The sequence below is a fragment of the Hyla sarda genome, chromosome 6 (genome assembly GCF_029499605.1).
Source record: "Hyla sarda isolate aHylSar1 chromosome 6, aHylSar1.hap1, whole genome shotgun sequence".
Classification (NCBI taxonomy): domain Eukaryota; kingdom Metazoa; phylum Chordata; class Amphibia; order Anura; family Hylidae; genus Hyla; species Hyla sarda.
In genome coordinates, this window is record NC_079194.1 from 157,439,335 (window position 1) to 157,460,367 (window position 21,033).

Sequence of the window (21,033 nt, forward strand, 5' to 3'; positions counted from 1 at the left end):
GGCCAATGCAATAAAGTCAATTCAAGTCAAGTCAATTCTTGTCAAAATATTATGTGAAAAGGAGTAACAGAACACTTTCAACTTCTATCACCAAACTTCACTGTACCCAAAAACATTGCAACAGTAGAACAAAGTAGGGTTAAAAAGAGTAGAGGAGTTTACAATAGTCATGATAGGCTTCAAAACCGCAATAAAGTCCCTGAAAAGAAAGGTAGGGGCAACTGGGAATAAGGCTAACTTCCCAACCATCTGGTGAGAGAGTGTCACTTTCAAAAGGGGGAGATAGATACAAACCAAAAAAATAATAATAATGCACATAGGGATAGCCCAATGCAAAATAATGTAACCACCAGTGTCACAGGCTACATGGTGCACTTGCATCTTTATGGACTTGGCCACCAAGATAGATCGACCCCCCCAAGAATATTTGGAGTAGGTTGAATGAAACCGACCAACCAGAAAGGCTCGCTTAAAGGGGTATTCCAGGCCAAAACTTTTTTTTATATATCAACTGGCTCCGGAAAGTTAAACAGATTTGTAAATTACTTCTATTAAAAAATCTTAATCCTTCCAATAGTTATTATCTTCTGAAGTTGAGTTGCTGTTTTCTGTCTAACTGCTTTCTGATGACTCACGTCCCGGGAGCTGTGCAGTTCCTATGGGGATATTCTCCCATCATGCACAGCTCCCGGGACGTGACATCATCATTGAGCAGTTAGACAGAAAACTTCAGAAGCTGATAACTATTGGAAGGATTAAGATTATTTAATAGAAGTAATTTACAAATCTGTTTAACTTTCCGGATTCCCTTTAAGATCGAGGACTTTTGGCCAGTCAGTTTTGTCTTCTGCAAACAAATCAAATGGGGAGAATACTTCTTAACAAAATCAAAAATTATTTAGAATTGAGAACCAGGACATTCCAGGACATAGCTCTTATAACTGCCATGATGAAAGTCAGGAGGAAGAATCTGCAGGGGAGGAAATATCAAGGTATCGAGCAAGAGAGCCTGCACTAACCACTAATCATATCTAAGAGAAGACTGAAGGTCAGTTTCAGGGACATGTAACAGGAGAAAGACTAGCAGCAAAAAAAACAGTCAGTCAAAAAAGTAACAAGCCTCAAACTGCAAAACAGGGTAGTGGGGTAACAGAAAGGATATTTCTGGGCTCACAAATAGAACCCTAAAGAACCAAGTCTGGGATGGAACATAACTTGTTCAGAAGCAGTCCTCTTGTGCAGCTAAACCCAGTCACTGTGGTATCTCAAGGATCTTGAGGAGCATCTTGTGGAGCTCTAGCCACCCAGGAGACCAACTCCAATGTTGCCATCAGAGACATGATGAATCTAGAAATAAAGCTGTTGACCACTCTAACCTTAACTGGAAACATTATGGTGTATTTGTAGCCCTTCTCGCCAAGCTTGGAACTTACTTCATTAAAGGTAATCTGTCATCAGTATCACCCGTACTAACCTATCATACAGGCTTGTAGTGCGGGTGATACTGATCAAAATGATACTTACCGCATCTTGATCCGTGACTCCATTCCGCCGCAATTCTTCTTTTTCTGTATATGCAAATTAGTTGCTTGGGGCACGGGCGGAGCTACGAACCCTGCTCCGTGCACTGTGATGTAATCTTTGCTGGGTGGGCGCTCCACCCATCTCTTCCATCTTCATAATCCAACTCCCTGCTCGCTCGGTGTACGTTACTGTTCGGCACATGCTCCACTCCCTGGGTACACCTGGATGCGGCGTACGTCTGAGCTTAATTCCTGCGTCCTTGTGTGCCTGAACACTGCTTCCGGGTATACCCATGGAGCGGCGCATGTGCCAAACCGTATCACCAAGTGAGCAGCGAGGGGGATTATGAAGGAGGAGGAACCTGGCGGAGCACCCACCTGGCGAAGGTGACATCACAGTGCCCCGAGCAGGGTTCGTAACTCCGCCCATGCCCAAAGCAAATCATTTGCATATACAGAAGAAGAACAGAGCGGAACAGAGGGACGGATCAAGATGTGTTTAGTATAATTTTGATAAGTATCACCCACACTACAATACTGCATGACAGGTTAATGCAGCTGATACTGATGACAGATTTCCTTTAAAGCTGGTGTGTTGTTTCCGTAATGTCACTGAAAAATCTAGATAAAAGGAGACCTAGTTGTTGTTGTAGAGAATACCTGCCTTCTCATGGGCAGTTTGGAGAATCGCAACTGTGTAACAAAAATGCAAAAGCTTGGTAAACAATGGGTGAGGAGGGGCCCCTGGTGGGCCCGGACGTGCTAGGAACTGATGTGCTCTTTAATAGAGAAAAAGAAAGACAAGACAGAAGGAATTATTTCAGCAGGAATTCCAAAAATGCAGCAGGATCAGCGCCTTTCACTTCTTCTGGCAGCCCAACAATACAGACCTTCTTCCAGCAGAAATGGCTCTCTAAATAAATCAGTCTACCAGACTCTGTGGTCTGCTCTCGGATCTTCTGCAGGTTATGCTTAATCAAGAAAAAGTCTTGTTTGAGGGCATCCACCTTGGCTACCAATATGGCCTAAAGGGGTTAATAGTTGTCAATATCTTTAAGACTCTTTGGAGGTGACTGGAGATATGAAGGACTGTGAAACCTCTTAAGAGAGGGATAGTGAGGTATCACCATCAGGCTGGAATTCCACTAGTTTTTTTGGGGGGGAAAGCGGCAATTCTGCCGCATGCCATTTTTTCGGCAAAAAAACACTGCGGCCAGATGTTAGCTGTAAATCAATGAAAAAAACGCAAAATTATTTATCCACTTTGCGTTTTTCAGTTTTTATTCTATCCTTTTGGCGTTTTTCACTCTTTTTCAGCTCTTTGGCGGTTTTGTAAAATCATAGCATGTTGAGCCTATGGCGTTTTTTTTCGTGAAGTAGTGGCTTTTTTCTCCCATAGTAGTCTATGGAAGGGAAAAAAACGCCAAGAAAAACACCATGTGGGTTTTAACTTTGCCGTTTTTGCAGGCGGTTTTTATTCGTTTTTGGACTTTAGCGATCCAAAAAAAGTGATGGAAATACCTTTTTTAATAAAAAATTTGGTAGAGTACCATTAAAATAAAATAATAAAAAAGATACCGTAGTGATGGAAAAAATTGTATTTAACGAAATGTATCTTTTTTATAATGAAATTTTATATTAATTTTTAAACAGGGATCAATTTATGTGTGCGGGCAGGGACCTAAAAATGTAGCCAACAATAATAAAAATGTAGTGTGCGCGTTTTTCCCTTTTTATTCTTACTTTTTTTTTTTAGGTAGTACTACTACTCCCAGCATGGAAGATACTGTTCCATGATGGGAGTAGTAGTACCTGTACTAATTGACAGATTGCCCAGGGTCTGTTGTGATCCTTCTGTATAATGTATAGATGCGGCCGGTCGCCAGATGGTTCCAGACAATCGCAACTCTCTGTGGAAAATATGAATAGGTGTATATATACGAACATAGAAGAGCGGCTGCCCGCATCTATATATTATACAGGAGGATAACAGTCAGTGTCAGGAGTGACATTCGCTTTGATCTGTCCTTGACTGCAAGTACTACTGCTCCCAACATGGAGCACACTCTGTTCCATGCTGGGAGCTGTAGTGCCTGCATTAATAGACAGATCGCAGCGAGTATAACTTCTGACACCTGTTGCCCTCTGTCTATTAATGCAGGTACTACAGCTCCCAGCAAGGAGCAGAGTGTGCCATGTTGGGAGTAGAAGTACCTGCAGTTAAGGACAGATCACAGCAGGTGTCACTCCTGACACCCGATGTGATCAGCTTTCTCCTGCACTCCGCGTCCCTGCACTATACTACGGCTGGCCAGTGATGTGAATAGAACATCACTCATTCATATATCCCTCTGAGTGCGGGGATTGGCTGCAACCATCCGGCCAATCACCACTCTGGGCGGAAATATGAATGAGCGATGTTCTATTCATATCACTGGCCGACCAGAGCACAGTGCAGACATGCAAGCGCTGTATAGAGCCCTTCCGCATCTCTGCTATATTATGGAAGATCACATCGGGTGTCAGGAGTGACACCCAGGGTGATAGGTCTATTAGTATAGGTACTACTACTCCCATCATGGAACAGTCTGTTCCATGCTGGGGGTAGTAGTACTACCTAAAAAAATATTAAAAATAGAGAAAAAAAGTGAAACACACACTATATTAAAAATGTATTCAAATTTCATTATAAAAAAATAAAAAATTTCGTTAAATACATTTTTTCCCAACCCTACTGCCTTTTTATTTTTTTTGGGTACCCAACAAATTTTGAAAAAAATGCCAAAGAGGCAAAAAATGCAATTTCCACTCAAATGCAAAAACGCCAGAAAAAAACATCAGAAGCAGGAAATTGGACTGGCGTTTTTTTTCTGTGAAAAGTGGAATCCTAGCCTCATAGGAAAATTTAACAAGTTACTGGGCAGCAGAAGCATGGATCTTCTGGAGTGATGCTACCCGCTCAAGGATAGGTAGATAAATAATAGCGTCCGCTTGTAGTGATGGAGTAACCTTAGCAGTATTAGGCCTAATGGGCAATGAATCCACCAAGTCTGACTACGAATATAGGGCAGGGTCACACAAACAATACTTGCCCTTCCCACTCCTCCAACCAGACATAGAAGTCCCTGATTTCAGTACAACATGCTGTAGGAACGTAAAAGGTGAAACCATAGAAGGCAGACACCACAAGGGCTAAGCAGTACTGAAGGGTCTCCAAAGGTAGATAAAGAACAAAGCCCTAGAGAGGCATATATAGAGGCCAAGTGGTCAGCAGTGCAGGACAAGACACTCAAGCACACTCACAGGAGTGAATAAAACATCCTACAATGGCAGCAGCACTTTCCCTTCAATAACCTCCAGATATACCTATAGGACATATAGAAAGGGGCTATCTACTGTATAACAGCCAGCCCTTTTATGCTAAATGTCTAAGATTCAGGTGGACATACTTACCTCTGGTGGATTGTAAAGCATATAGGACACACATTTCTATAGGGAGAAGTAACTGCTATTGGCTCTAATCCAAATGTACAGCATTTTAGAGCAGCGGCGACATCCTGAAAGGCGAATACATCTGTAACTTCTCCATTCTGCAGGTTACACTTTAAAAAGCAGAGCAGATATTTTGCTGTCTCAGCTTTTATTTTTCCTCCTTCAGGATGCCGTTGATATACTCTACGTATTACGGTTCTGTGTGAGTTATATCTGTTCAAACATAAACTGCTCTCCGGAGACAAAAATGCATAAAGTATTAGCCGGCGTTAAATAAGATGATGGTCTTAAACATCTTGTCACCAGAACAGTTTATCATAAAAAAATATCAATACTTATTTCAAAAATCGCAGAGAACGGCTTTTTTCCCTTTCAAGGACTCAGCATCCTCTGGCAAGGGGCCGAAAGATTAGCATAAAGCAGATGTGATATCATTATTTAATCAGGGAAAGAGATCACAAACTGGGGACTGCACACTTGTGAGCTCCATCATGTCACTGGCGGAATAGGCAGGAGGCTAAATATAATGAGCTGCTAATAGGATGACTTGTGCCACTAGAAAAGCTCCAAAAACTAAAGCAGATATCGGGTTGTGACCTTCCAAGTTATACAGTAACACCAAAACCAACGCCGTGTCAATTGCACAATAGATCTATCATAAGGTCAGTTGTTTTGAAGGGAATATGTACTGTACTTTCTGTCAAATTATGGAATCTGCATGACAAAGCTTGAGGCGCAGATGTGATCAGAGCATTAGTGGCATTGTCTATATAAGTCAGAGGTAGTCTGAAATTCACCTCCAGTGTCATATCAGGTTATTGCTCTGTCCCTTGACCATGCTTTACGCTGCAATTTAGCTTGCTCTGATTTGGCTACTGTGTATAAACTTAGAAGACAGTCTTAGTACACAGTGAACTGATTTCTATTACAGTACATAATACAAAACTAGGTTTTTAAACTGCAAGAAACTAAATGGCGAGTGATAGTTAATAGAAATTAACTATGGCTGCCGTAATTTGGTTCCTGCTTTTATTTATCTGGCCAGGTAGGTTAGTTGATAGGAGCAATAAACCTTCTTCTATATGGAACTTCTTAAGCCTACTATTACCTACTAAGGGGGAGAAGCGCCCGTAACCGAAGTCCTCATTTCCAGATGTGCTCCCTCTTCTTGGTTCACATTGGCCTTTATTGTACTGCTTGTGCTGAGCAACTAGTTTGCTCAGAGGGGACCACGGAGCTGCTGACCTCACGGAGAATACACTATACTACAGGCGGATACAGGTGTCGTACCCTGAGTACGACTATCCCTGGTAAGCATAACCATTGACTTGGGGGCCTACAGTACCCAAAACGTCTTACACTAGGAGCGCACCTCTCCTTTTTTTCTATAAAAGTGCAGGAGGCTGGCTGCAGAGCAGTCTGGGCTGTGTCCCCTCCTCTACATGACGTGACCATCAGCATGATTTCTGAGGTCAGAGGTCATGACTCCTGACCCCCACTATGGCTGCCCGAGATGCAGGGAGAAGCCATGTGAGGACTCTGTATCACAGAAGGTGGGTGTATGTGTGAGTGTGTGTGCAGTTAGATAAAATAAGTGTATGTATATTTGTGTGTAGTTTGTGTGTGCCTTTGAGAATGTATGAGTGTGTATTTGTTTTTGAGCATGCAGCCCACACTTGCATCAAGTGGTTCACTGTGGTTCATCATCACTGGTTCCATCAAAAATACAAGATAAAATTGTGCAGTATGCTGTATTTTTCTGCAGATCTTCTGCAGCTAATTTTGCTAGTGGTAGCAAAATCAGCTGCAGAAAATCTGCAGCAAAATACACAGCAAACTATGAACATACCCCCTTAGGGTCCGTTCATACAGACGGATTACCTGCGGAATTTCCGCAGCTTATTTGCTGCAGAAAATCCACAGTGGATTTTGTTACCAATTACTTCAAAGGGTCTAAAGGAAAATTTGCAAATCTGCCTCTACTGGGGATTTTCTGCTGACCCATTGAAGTCAATGGTCGCAAAATCTGAAGCAAATACGCTGCGGAAATTCTGCAGGTAATCCGCTCGTGTGAACGTACCCTTAGGCTGTGTTTTTGTTTTGGTTGGTGAACTAATTCAAATATATAGGAGTTCACCAACTAATACAGAAAACACACGTTAAAACTGTAACAAAAATGCACAGTGTGAACATCCTAAGATTCTGGAGTGCTAGGTTATCTTACACACACCAGGCTGCAGTTAGTTTTTTAATTAAACCACAAATCCTGCACGATCTTCAGCTCAGTGTGGAGAGACACAGGCAACTGTACTATGCTAAGCAAAGTTCTGTGTATGAGCGATTTTCTGGTAAACAAGACTCGTGCACAGAACTTCGCTAAGCATAAGACTGTTGCCTCATATTTGAGTTGGGGGAGGGAGCACCAAAATAAATCTTTACCTGTCCAGACAAAAATCCTTGCACTGGCCCTGTATATATTAGGGATCGACCAATATCGATTTTTTAGGGCCGATACCGATACTCTGTGGAGGTTAGGGCCAATAGCCGATAACTTATACCGATATTCCAGTATAAGTTATCGGCTATTTATTCCCCCCACTCGTCCCCGTAGTAACAGTAGTTGTAGGGAGATGAAAATACCCCTTTAGGGTACATTCACACATACAGGATCCTGAGAAGATTTGATGTGCAGGATTGGTAAATGCGGATTAGAAGCTGTGCTCAGTCATTTAGTTTACATTGAAATCTGCAGCAGAAAATCCTGAAGCGTCAAATCTGCGTACGTGTGACCGTACCCTTAATCGGATTGTTTTCAAAAATACAGCTATGTAGACACCTTTCGAAAACACTAAATGCCATAAGCACCAATCACTTGTATATGCTCTGCAGTAACCAAAGCCTGATAAGATGAATATAATCACAACTAGATTACAGGAAATAAAAGTTTTGCTCTTACGTGATCCAGTTCATTAGCTGCACTGTGTCAGGGTCATAGAACTCCCGCAGTTCAGAGATCTCCTCAGTAATTCGTGGCCAGAACTAAAAACACACAATGTTATGTTAGAACAAGCATCACTATCCAGAGAATACAAGCCTGATAGCAGGCAACTATTCTCTGCTCATATTCATTTTAAAAACAAGGTTCTGAGGTATGCTTGGTGACAAACTTTGGTTGGATTGGATTATACTATGCACACTAAGGACAAAAAGTACAATGACAAGAAAAATTATCATCTTGGTATTGATGCTTGTCAATATCTGGCAGCTCCAAATGCCCAGCACCAATCTTTTTAGGCTTACAGAACCACTTTCAATCCAAGGTATCATTTATAATTTCTACAGCCTGTAATATGGTCCACAGTGCAGAACCGTACAGTAGTCTGTATACTTTCATGTGTGGTTTATGTGCGCTTTAGTATTACAGGCCAAGTTTTTCATGAAAAATGTACCAAGAAAACATAACAACTAAAGAAAACATAACAACTATGAAAAAAATGATCCTCTTAGAGGTTTAAAATTTTTGACTCGCACCCTCAGTCATAGAGTGATATTAAAAACAGATCCCCAAAGGATAGGGGATAAGATTTTAGAGCCGAGGAACATGCTCTCGAATCACCCAAAGTGCAAGAAAAAGTGCAACGTGTTACACTAAAAAAAACGTGCACAAAGGATGCGGTCTATCGCAAGCCCTTCTCCGACAGGAGAGAGGCCCTCCCAACAAACCTTACCCTTTGCCTCCGGACCAAACGGTACCTGCGAGGTTCCAGGTTCGATATCCCTTTTCGCCAAAGCTACTAAGGGACCAGAAGTGCTCCCGGCAGCCCCCTTGGCATTAGCCAAGGTATAAGCCAGCAGAGCCGATACAGGTTGGTACCCTGCCAATGCAGCAGTACCCGGGGTTTTTGCAGGGAGGTGCGGAACCTAATGGCCACACACACCTCCCCTAGACCGCCAGGAGGGACACCCAGAAGGGCTACTGCATCCTAACAATCCTGTGGACACACAACACGCAAAAAGTGACACAGTGAGACAAAAAGAAATAAGTGAATGGGTGCAGGTATACTGCCCAGACATCCGGCCGGATCTATAAAAATGTCTCTGAACCTAGCCAGAAGGCCGGGAATCAAGAGGTGAGTGCCACAAGGTGAATAGTTCATGGTGCCCGTGCTTCCACTCAGTGAGCCCATCCTCTCAGTGAGTTTCGGCACCATGGGATCACCACTCCCTGAGGCACTAAAGTACCTCGGCTCTAGATCCTTTCAGTCTCATGACGAGACCTGGAGGGAAACAGGTCACATCGGGGCAGACTTTGAGCTGATTCCTCAGAACCAGTCCCAGAACGCCCTGGTACACCTGTACCCTCCATGCAGCACCCATGCCCACCAGCCTAACACCGGTGCTGTGGAGACCACCGGCGTGAAACTGATAAGAACAGATACTACACTTGATCTTAGCCAAAAGGGGATAAGATGTCTGATCGCGGGGGTCCCGCCGTTGGGGACCCCCGCAATCTATCATTCGACACCCACCTTTGTGAGCTCCCTGCAGCACTAAGATGTATTAGGGCCGGAGTAACCCTTTAATGGGTAGAAACATGATCTGCAAGCAGAATTTCTGCCAGAGAGCCTGCAATTATGTACATGTAATAATACGGGCACACTTACATGGGTAGTTTTTCAGTGAGTTTTCCGGCTTCAAGTTTAAGCCATGGCAGATTTTTGAAGCCAATGTAATCTGCTGTGGAAAACCCACCACGGCTCAAACTAGCAGTGGGAAAACCACCCACGTGAAGATACCCTTAAGATTATTTTCTTTGTTGCATTAACAGGGAATATAACCAAAGTATAAGTGGAGTATTAAATAAAAATAAATACTTCCTTACCTTGTAAACAACAGCAACGCCAACCAATATAGATGCAGAATAACGGAAAGCACTGGTCTGGAAAATAAAGAATCCTTTAAAATATATTGTCTACAGCTTGTGGTTTTCCAGCTGCTGATAAACTATTACTCCCTTTAGGATCTTAGAGACTGCTAGATAGCTGAAGAGTACGGTTGTAAATAAATGTAAAACTTCCACTTGTTTCTAAATGTGATTACTGAAATATGACTCTATGCTGCCATCTAGTGCATTGACATAGCAAAACAAGTGTCCATTGCAGGACTCATCAGGCTTAATTATTTGTGATATTACATTAAGTCTGCAAGTAACAATTTATTTCTGTTGCAGAACAATTGTGTGCTCAGAGCAATAGTTCAAACATTAACAACTATGCTGACTATAAGTGAGAGAATTAAAGGAAAACTGTCAGCTTGCTCCCCCCGGACTAACCAGCGGTACTGGCTGATAGTGCGGGGGATGCTGATCAGTTTGATGCCTACTGTGCCAGGATCAACCCGGCCGATATCGTTTTTCTCTATATGCTAATCAAGTGCTAACTGGCACAGGCGGCGTTAACTGGCACTCTGACGTCACCACCCGCCCAGCTCATCAATATTCCTCCCCTCCCTCCGCCTCTCCCTCTTCTACTCGCTCTGTAATGAAGAGGGAGAGGTGGAAGGAGGGGAGGAATATTGATGAGCTGGGTGGTGCTGCGGCCGGCGACTGCTGACGTCAGAATGCCAGTTACCCTGCCTGTGCCAGTTAGCACTTAATTAGCATATAGGGAAACACGAAGATATCGGCCGAACGGCAAGGCGGATCCGGGCACAGTAAGTATCAAACTGATCGGCATCCTCCGCATCAGCCAGTACCGCTGGTTAGTCCGGGGGAAGCAAGCTGACACAGTTTTCTGTTAAATTCTGCATATTCAATTTTACACATTCATACTAACCCTCTGAGGTGTGTGCAGGTGCAACAGTTTAAGTACAGTTCCCCAAATGTCCATACTGGCAAGTCCAAAAGAAGCAAGCACACACATGTGGGAAGTCCAGAGATATTTCATTCTGCAACAAAGAAAAAATCAGTGCCATAGTTCACTGATAAAATACAACAAGAAACACAAAGGGAACATACAGTGGGGCAAAAAAGTATTTAGTCAGCCACCAATTGTGCAAGTTCGTCCACTTAAAAAGATGAAAGAGGCCTGTAATTTTCATCATAGGTATATCTCAACTATGAGAGACAGAATGAGAAAAAAAAAATCTATAAAATCACATTGTCTGCTTTTAAATCTGTTGGGGACGGAGGACGTACAGATACGCCCTTGTGTCCCAATACTACAGGTACGCCCTCCGTATTTCCAATCACCACCGCTTGCCGGGCGGTGATCGGACCGGGATGACTGCAGTTATCTATCAGCAGGCATCCCGTGCAAATGCCTGAGAGGGTCCTGAGACTGTCAATTCAGACCGGCGATTTGTGGCAATTCCGGGCCTATCGGGTCACTGGTGACCCGATCGCCTGGAAAATAAGAGTGATCAGAGCTGTTCCACCTCTTCCTATCCCCTGCCATTGGTCGATCAGAACTGGCCGACCAATGACCGTTGGGGGCGGGGGGGGGGGCTGGGGGGGGGTTAAAGTTAATTTCCCCCCGCTCTGCCCACCGACTTAAGTCCGGGCAGAGCAGGGTGGGGGGGGAAATGGCCGGCGGCTTATCGATGGCATGGTAGCGGCATGGGATCGGTAGCGGTGGTCTCCAAACTGTAGGAGGGATCGACCGATATCGATTTTTTTAGGGCCGATACCGATAATCTGTCACCTTTCCGGCCGATAGCCGATAACTTATACTGATATTCTGATATAAGTTATCGGCTATTTCAACCTCCCCCCGGCGGGGCAGAAGCCGTTGCAGATCAATGATTTAAAGCGGGCGCTTTAAATCAATGAATTGCAGCGGCTTTTGCCGGGCCAGAGATCGCTGCTGCCCGCTTCTCTCCCCCTGCCTGTCCTGGGGTCCTGAGTCTAACCACCACAGTTGCCCCATTCCGCTGCCGCCCCATCGCCTCCCCCCATCCCCGGTGTTATAATTACCTGTTCCTGGGGTCTGGGATCCTTCTGGCTCCATCGGCATCCTGCGCTGTCACTGTGCGCACTGACGGTGACGTCGCGTTGGGGACGCCACTTGTCATTACGCAGCGCAGTGCACAGCAACAGCGTAGGAGCAAGAAGGATCGCGGACCCAGGGAACAGGTAATTATAACACCGGGGATGGGGGGAGGCGATGGGGCGGCGGCGGTATGTGGGCAGAGGATGGGGGGGGAGGCGATGGGGCAGCGGCATGTGGCCAGAGGATGGGGGGAGGCAATGGGGCAGTGGCGGCGTTATGTGGGCAGAGGATGGGGGGAGGCAATGGGGCAGCAGCGGCGGTATGTGTGCAGGGAATGGGGGGAGGCAATGGGGCAAAGGCGGCGACGGTCGTCTCTGGCTGGGGTGCGGGGCATTATCGGCATATCGGCAAGGTGATTATCGGCCGATAATATCGGACAAACCGATAATCGGTCGATCCCTAAACTGTAGCCCGCCAGATATTGCAAAACTACAATTCCCAGCATGCCCAGACAGTCAGTGCATGCTGAAAGTTGTAGTTTTGCAACATCTGAGAGGACCACAGTTTGGAGACCACTACACAGTGATATCCAAACTGTGGCCCTACAGTTGTTGCAAAACTGCAACTCCCAGCATGTCTGGACAGTCTGGGCATGCTTGGAGTTGTAGTTTTGCAACATCTGGAGGGCTACAGTTTGTGGACCACTACTTAGCGGTCTCCAAATTGTTCTTCCCCAGTTGTTGAATAACTACAACTCCTAGCATGCCTTTCATGCATGCTGGGAGTTGTAGTTTTGTAACAGCTGGAGGCACACTGGTTGGGAAACACTGAGCTAGAGTCTGTTTCCTAACTCAATGATTCCAACCCGTGTGCCTCCAGCTATTGCAAAACAACTCCCAGAATGCACTGACAGACCGTACATGCTGGGAGTTGTAGTTTTGCAACAGCTGGAGGCATAGGGGTTGGAATCACTGAGCTAGAGTCTGTTTCCTAACTCAGTAATTCCCCACCAGTGTGCCTACAGCTGTTGCAAAACTACAACTCCCAACATGAACGGTATGTCAGTGTATGCTGGGAGTTGTAGTTTTGCAACAGCTGGAGGCATAGGGGTTGGAATCACTGAGCTAGAGTCTGTTTCCTAACTCAGTAATTCCCCACCAGTGTGCCTACAGCTGTTGCAAAACTAAAACTCCCAACATGTACGGTATGTCAGTGTATGCTGGGAGTTGTATTTTTGCACCCCCCTCGTGTGAATGTAAAGGGTGCCTCCCAAAAACCATTCCAGCAAAATTTGAACTCCAAAAGCCCAATGTCGCTCCTTCCCTTCTGAGCCTTCTAGTACACCCACAGAGCACTTTACATCCACATATCAAGTATTTCCTTACTCAAGAGAAATGGGGTTACAAACTTTGGAGGGTATTTTCTCCTGTTACTCCTTGTGAAAATGAAAAGTTTGGGGTAAAACCAGCATTTTAGTGTTAAAAATCTAATTTTTCATTTTCACGTCCCAATTTAATGAAAGTTCGTCAATCACCTGTAGGGTATAAAGACTCAGTTTACCCCTTGTTACGTTCCTTGAGGGGTGTAGTTTCCAAAATACCTTTTACTCCTTGTAAAAATGAAAAAAATGTTAGTTTAAAAAAAATTTAGATTTTGATTTTTCTCCTCCATTTTGCTGCTATCCGTGTGAAACGCCTAAAGGGTTAACAAACTTTTTGAATGTCCTTTTGAATACTTTGAGGGGTCCAGTTTTTATAATGGGGTCCATTATAGGGGATTTCCAACATAAAGACCCTCATATTCACTTCAAAACTAAACTGGTCCCTGAAAGTCTGATTTTGAAAATTGCTGCTATACTTTGAAGCCCTCTGATGTCTTCAAAAAGTAAAAACAGGTCTACTTTATCATGCCAACATATAGTTAACATAATGTATATGTGAATCAATATGTAATTTATTTGACATGTCCCTTTTCCTTACAAACAGAGTTCTTCAAAGTGCTTCAAGAAAAATGCAAAAGTATCGACAAAAATTTACCACTAACGAAGTAGAATATATCAGGAAAAAACACACACGGAATCAAATTTATAGGTAAAAGCATCCCAGAGTTATTAATGCATAAAGTGATAGAGGTCAGATTTGAATAAAATGCTCCCGTCCTTAGGGTCATAATGGGCTCTGTCCCCAAGGGGGTTAAAGAATTTATTTGCAAATTATGGTGGAAAATAAGTATTTGGTCACCAACAAACAAGCAAGATTTCTGGCTCTCACAGACCTGTAACTTCTTCTTTAGAGTCTCCTCTGTCCTCCACTCCTTACCTGTATTAATGGCACCTGTTTTAACTTGTTATCAGTATAAAAGACACCTGTCCACAACCTCAAACAGTCACACTCCAAACTCCAGTATGGCTAACACCAAAGAGCTGTCGAAGGACACCAGAAACAAAATTGTAGACCTGCACCTGGCTGAGAAGACTGAATCTGCAATAGGCAAGCAGTTTAGTGTGAAGAAATCAACTGTGGGAGCAATTATTAGAAAATGGAGAGAATGTCATATGGTCAGATGAAACCAAAGTAGAACTTTTTGGTAAAAACTCAACTCGTCGTGTTTGGAGGAGAAAGAATGCTGAGTTGCATCCAAAGAACACCATACCTACTGTGAAGCATGGGGGTGGAAACATCATGCTTTCTGGCTGTTTTTCTGCTAAGGGACCAAGACGACTGATCTGTGTAAATGAAAAAAATAATGGGGCCAGGTATCGTGAGATTTTGAGTGAAAACCTCCTTCCATCAACAAGGGAATTGAAGATGAAATATGGTCTTTCAGCATGACAATGATCCCAAACACGCTGCCCGGGCAACGAAGGAGTGGCTTTGTAAGAAGCATTTCAAGGTCCTGGAGTGGTTTAGCCAGCCTCCAGATCTCAACCCTATAGAAAACCTTTGGAGGGAGTTGAAAGTCGGTGTTGCCAAGCGACAGCCCCAAAACATCACTGCTCTAGAGGAGATCTGCATGGAGGAATGGGCCAAAATACCAGCAACAGTGTGTGAAAACCTTGTGAAGACTTACAGAAAACGTTTGACCTCTCTCATTGCCAACAAATGGTATATAACAAAGTGTTGAGATGAACTTTTGATAATGACCAAATACTTATTTTCCACCATAATTTGCAAATAAATTCTTTAAAAATCAGACAATGTAATTTTATGGATTTTTTTTCTCATTATGTTTCTCATAGTTTAGGTATACCTATGATGAAAATGACAGGCCTCTCATCTTTTTAAGTGGAAGAACTTACACAATTGGTGGCTGACTAAATACTTTTTTGCCCCACTGTATATGAAACCCCCCCCCCAAAAACCATAACAATTCAACTGCCCCTTTACGTGTCGGGCTACGTATAACTTAACTCCACCTTTTAATTTGCAGCAGTATACAGGAAACAACAGAGCGCTACATCTCCCTTACTGTTTCCTGTATACATGTGTGTACAGTTTTAGCTCACCTCATAGTGCTGATGGCCAGGCCCCCGAACAGAATGCTGTGCATTATGTGGTATGCAACGTCGGCTCTTACTAAGTATGACTTTTCTTTATGCTGATTCATTTTTTTAGAAGTTGAAGGATTCCTTAAAATAAAAGAAAAATGTTTCTTAAATAATTATTTATCATATGCACCTAATAATAAATCTAAGAAAAAACTATTTCCCAGGATGGACAAAAAATTATTTTGTTTTTACATTCAGTGGGGGATAGTTATGATGATCTTCGGCACAGCTGCCATGAGGAAGTGGAAAATAAGCAAAGGAGTGTTAGCTCCTCCTAACAGCTATACTCCAGCAGACACATAGATAATCCCATTTAGTACATAAGCAGGAAAAAGGTGCTAACTAATGAGAACAACCATATGAAGACCCAAAAGAAATTCCCCATGGAGAGAGCAGTTGTTATGCATGAAGTAACAAAACTGGATGAGTGATGTGACCCACAATTATACATTTTTTTTAGGGTAACAAAGTCAGCCTTGCTTGTTTGTGCCATTAGGGGACACATGATGACCAAAAAGACGTGAGCATGTTAAGTGTACTGTCACCTGCAGAACTCCACAACCAAGAGGTTTCAGAGGAAACAAAAGGTATGTACTCTGCAAAAAAAGGTGTACAGAGATGACCATTTCAGCTGCCGTACACTCCCGTATGGCAGAAGATCTGTATCACTCAAGATCTGTACCACTCAAATGGACCATTGTCCAAAATGGGGACTCCCTAATAGAAACATGAGAGCGCCAAATGTCCCAAAATAGAAGAAACCACTCACCAATCTGAGTAGAGTTTGCTGAGGGATGCCCTCCATGCAGAGTTAGTTGTAGTAGTGGATTTTGGAGTCTGAGGGCAAGAGAGGCAATAGGGGAGTGGTTTAAAGAAAAAAAAATTCTCTCTAATCCTGTGGGCTTTGCTTTCTGTAGAAAGGGAACAAGTTGAAGAAGCACCAATGGGACAAAAAATAAGTCCTGCCCTTTATAAGAAGGCCAGCGTGCTCAGCACGGGTTTGATGCAGACGAGTGCTCATATGACCTGTGGCCTTGGATATAATGTCCCCTACATGGCTTCAGAATAGAGGAGACTCTAAAACCAGAACAGAATCAAGGACATTTAGTGTTCTGAGAGTTCTTGTGGGGGCCAATACAAGCTCAGCCAGTTCCTCAGTGGGGGCTGTCTGGCCCAATAATTTTTGGCTCTTTGATGCCATCTTTGCAGTTTCAAAGTAAGATATGGCAAAAGATTCCAGCCTTCATTCACAATGATCCTGGAAGGAGAAAGCATAAGCCATTGGTAGGATGGTACATTTACCCAGTTGAGAAACCACTGGGTCTCCTGCTGGTGAAGTTGAGTTTTTCCAGATGTGTTCTGGGGGTGGATACAGGATATCCAGGCACTTTGACCTTGAAAATCAGGATTTTTTTTTTTTTTTACAAAGGACTTCTATAAACTTGTAAAGGAAAGGATTTTGATGGAGAACAGAGGGCAATGTGTAATGGCCAACTACTGCTAAATGGTTTTAATTATTAACTTTTAGTGAAATACAGAAGAACATGCTAAGATCAGCAAGAGGAGAAAGCTGGGTTGAAGAACTGTCAGGGACACAGCCTAATAGAGCATCAAGCAGAAATCTTTATGAGAGAGAGAAAAAAGCAGGAGAAAAATAGAAAAAAATAAAATAGAATCCTCATTTGCCCAGCATCAGCTTAGGATACAGATAAAATGGAGTTTTACTGGCTGCTTTACAGGGCTTAAGTGCGACCGGCTGTGGAACTGTGACCTGACCAAAACAGTACTGTAGTTCAAGTAGAGGGCCAACGAGACAAGGAGGACAAAAGGGGTCCTACAGCAGTAACTGTGCACCTGGGGACATGCCAGTGTTTATCTTTAATTTCAGCAGTTTGAACAGTTAACAGTAACGTTAGGGGGCATTGTTCTTTCTCCCTTTGTTGATCTAGCAGAGCAAGAATGTGGATTCCACAACTACGTACTGGAGAGCCACACACACACTCTATTTGGTATTCTTGTATAGGGTATGTGGTCGTAAACAGCCCTATTATAGATTTGGCACTGGGGCCCAGGAGCTTCACTTTATGTCTCTGGGGAGAATACCTGTAAAACAGTTGGTCTGTGGGTTGTAAAAGTTAGTCTGTTCTTTACATGGATTCCCCATACTGAGGTATAGAACCATTTATCACGTCTAGCTAATTACACACGTTATTAATGGGAGATCATGGTATATAAAACCTTTTTAAGGGAATTTGTCAGCTGGAATTCACATTCCAAACTGCTGACAGTGTTAGGTGCACGGGCAGAGACAAATGGTACCTTTTATATAGATGTCTGTACTTGGAAAAATAAAGCCCCTCCTTCCTCCTCTTCCTATCCCTGCTTAACAGTGAGGGCTTGGGTAATACCACCAAGCACTGTTTCCAAATCTCATGCATACTGTAAATACAAACATAGGTGCACGTGGTGAGTTTCCATGTTGTGGGCACCAGCCTTAGTCACTCACCTTGCATACGCCTAGACTTGTATACTTGGAAAAATGGCTTGGCACTATAAGCTGCACGCTGTCTGTTAAATAAGTAGGGGAAGTGATGGAATGGGGGCGGAAGGAGGCATTCCAGACCTTATCACTTCAGGGGCTTGGAAACTCCGCTAACACTTGGCATCAGAAAATAAAAGCATTATTTGACAGTTTGGAAGCACAGATACCTATATGAAATGCACCATTTTTCTTCTTTCCTTAGCTGCTATATAACACTGTCAGCAGTTTGGAATGTCAATTCCACATGACAGATTCCCTTTTCCTTAGACAAGGTGTCAAAAAAAAAATAGAGATTTATTACCTGAGGTTGTAGAACACAGTGATGGCAGTCATAATTATTAAGAAGAAAATAACAATAACATAGGGGTAAAGGAGAATGGAATCTGAGAGTCTCCCAAATGTGTCCAATGGCAGAAGCTGGAATGGCTCTTCACAAATGTAAAGGTTGGCATCAAAGTCTCTACAAAGAAGCAAAAGGCAATATTATAATTGTGATGATAATAAAACACTATTGTGACTTACTCTCAACCTTCCACTGCAACCCAGAACAAATAACAGAAAAGTTTATTAATTGACCCCTAAACATGTAGGACTCAAGCAGCACCCATTATAAAATATATAATACCTGTAACTTTAGTACTTCCTGACCATTTAAAGGGGTGCTCTAAGGAAGTATATACACTGCACAAAAAAATAAAGGGAACACTTAAACAACACAATGTAACTCCAAGTCAATCACACTTCTGTGAAATCACACTGTCCACTCAGGAAGCAGCACTGATTGACAATCAATTTCAGATGCTGTTGTGCAAATGGAACAGACAACAGGTGGAAATTATAGGCAATTAGCAGGACACCCCCAATAAAGGAGTGGTTCTGCAGGTGGTGAACACAGACCACTTCTCAGTTCCTATGTTTAATGGCTGATGTTTTGGTCACTTTTGAATGCTGGCAATGCTTTCACTCTAGTGGTAGTATGAGATGGAGTCTACAACCCACACAAGTGGCTCAGGTAGTGCAGCTCATCCAGGATGGCACATCAATGCGAGTTGTGGCAAGGTTTGCTGTGTCTGTCAGCGTAGTGTCCAGAACATGGAGGCGATACCAGGAGACAGGCCAGTACATCAAGAGACGTGGAGGAGGCCGTAGGAGGGAAACAACCCAGCAGCAGGACCGCTACCTCCGCCTTTATGCACAGAGGAGGAGCACTGCCAGAGCCCTGCAAAATGACCTCCAGCAGGCCACAAATGTGCATGTGTCCATTCAAACGGTCAGAAACAGACTCCATGAGGGTGGTATGAGGGCCTGACATCCACAGGTGTGGGTTGTGCTTACAGCTCAACACAGTGCAGGACGTTTGGCATTTGCTAGAGAACACCAAGATTGGCAAATTCGCCACTGGGGCCCTGTGCTCTTCACAGATGAAAGCAGGTTCACACTGAGTATGTGACAGAGTCTGGAGACACTGTGGAGAACGTTCTGCTGCCTACAATATCCTCCAGCATGACAGGTTTGGCGGTGGGTCAGTAATGGTGTGGGGTGGCATTCCATATGCTTGCCAGAGGTAGCCTGACTGCAATTAGGTACCGAGATGAGATCCTCAGACTCCTTGTGAGACCATATGCTGGTGTGGTTGGTCCTGGGTTCCTCCTAATGCAAGACAATGCTAGACCTCATGTCGCTGGAGTGTGTCAGCAGTTCCTGTAAGAGGAAGGCATTGATGCTATGGACTTGACCGCCCGTTTCCCAGACCTGAATCCGATTGAGCACATCTGGGACATCATGTCTCGCTCCATCCACCAACACCACATTGCACCCCAGACAGTCCAGGAGTTGGCTGATGCTTTGGTCCAGGTCTGGGAGGACATCCCTCAGGAGACCATCCGCCACCTCATCAGAAGCAAGCCCATTGTAGGGAGGTCATATGGGCACGTGGAGACCACACACACTACTGAGCCTCATTTTGACTTGTTTTAAGGACATTACATCAAAGCTGGATCATCCTGTAGTGTGGTTTTCCACTTTGATTTTGTGTGACTCTATATCTAACCTCTATGGGTTGATAAATTTGATTTCCATTGATAATTTTTGTGTGATTTTGTTGTCAGCACATTCTATGTAAAGACTAAAGGATTTTATATGATTAGTTAATTCATTCACATCTAGGATGTGTTATCTTAGTGTTCCCTTTATTTTTTTGAGCAGTGTATTTAAAAAGAAAGCTCCAAAGCCAGCACACTACCTGTATATGTCCCCTGTAAACCATCCTGCCTGATATGCATGGCTCCTGTGGCCCCGTTGTTTTCTCTGGCTGCTTTATATTCTTTCCTACCCTTCCCTTGCCTACATCTCCCAGCAATCATTGCAGCTCTGCTCTGCTAGCCCCCACCTTCCTGCTCTGAGCATAAGATAGAGATTCAGGGTCTGATTGGCTGAGGCTGCACACACCTCCCAGTTCTCAACACTAAAGTGAGCCTGACTCATCAGTGCAGGGCAGAAACCACATGGTCTGTGTCTCCCAGGAGGGTGGGGGCTGCTTTCAATGAGGGATTTGGACAGAGAAAGAGTGAATGGCTGGATTATGTCATTTCTTCACTTCATGCATGTAAGTGACCACCAAAGAAGGGAAACTGCTCTATATAGCTTATGAATAATATTTAGACAATTCTATAGATTGATGAAAGGGAAAGGATGGGCTCTGGGTTTAGTTCCCTGGAGTATCCCATGAATTTGTCCCTTTAACACATATGCATAGTAAGGTATTCATCTCTCACCCTGAAACTTACCTCATTTTAAAGCCCATTTTTGCCTGTATAAACTTGAAGATATGTTCATCTGATTGCAGGTTGAGGATTTTCTGTTGGGAAGATAAATGAAGATGAAAATGATTAATTTAAGATAATTTAATTTAATGTACAGGTTTTAATTACGGAATATAAA

The 21,033-nt window shown here is 43.5% G+C and overlaps 1 protein-coding gene across 4 annotated transcripts in view; it reads right to left on the bottom strand.

The window, feature by feature from the left end:
- DPY19L3 (dpy-19 like C-mannosyltransferase 3) overlaps nt 1-21,033 on the bottom strand; it is an 88,881-nt gene that overhangs the window by 9,746 nt on the left and 58,102 nt on the right. For all 4 annotated transcript variants that reach the window (XM_056525650.1, XM_056525649.1, XM_056525652.1 and 1 more), the window contains exons 11-16: nt 20,880-20,950; nt 18,395-18,553; nt 15,510-15,632; nt 10,850-10,961; nt 9,898-9,954; nt 7,972-8,054 (exon numbers count right to left, since the gene is read on the bottom strand). In XM_056525650.1, coding sequence (XP_056381625.1) covers nt 7,972-8,054; nt 9,898-9,954; nt 10,850-10,961; nt 15,510-15,632; nt 18,395-18,553; nt 20,880-20,950 — 605 coding nt within the window. The remainder of the gene's footprint in view (nt 1-7,971; nt 8,055-9,897; nt 9,955-10,849; nt 10,962-15,509; nt 15,633-18,394; nt 18,554-20,879; nt 20,951-21,033) is intronic.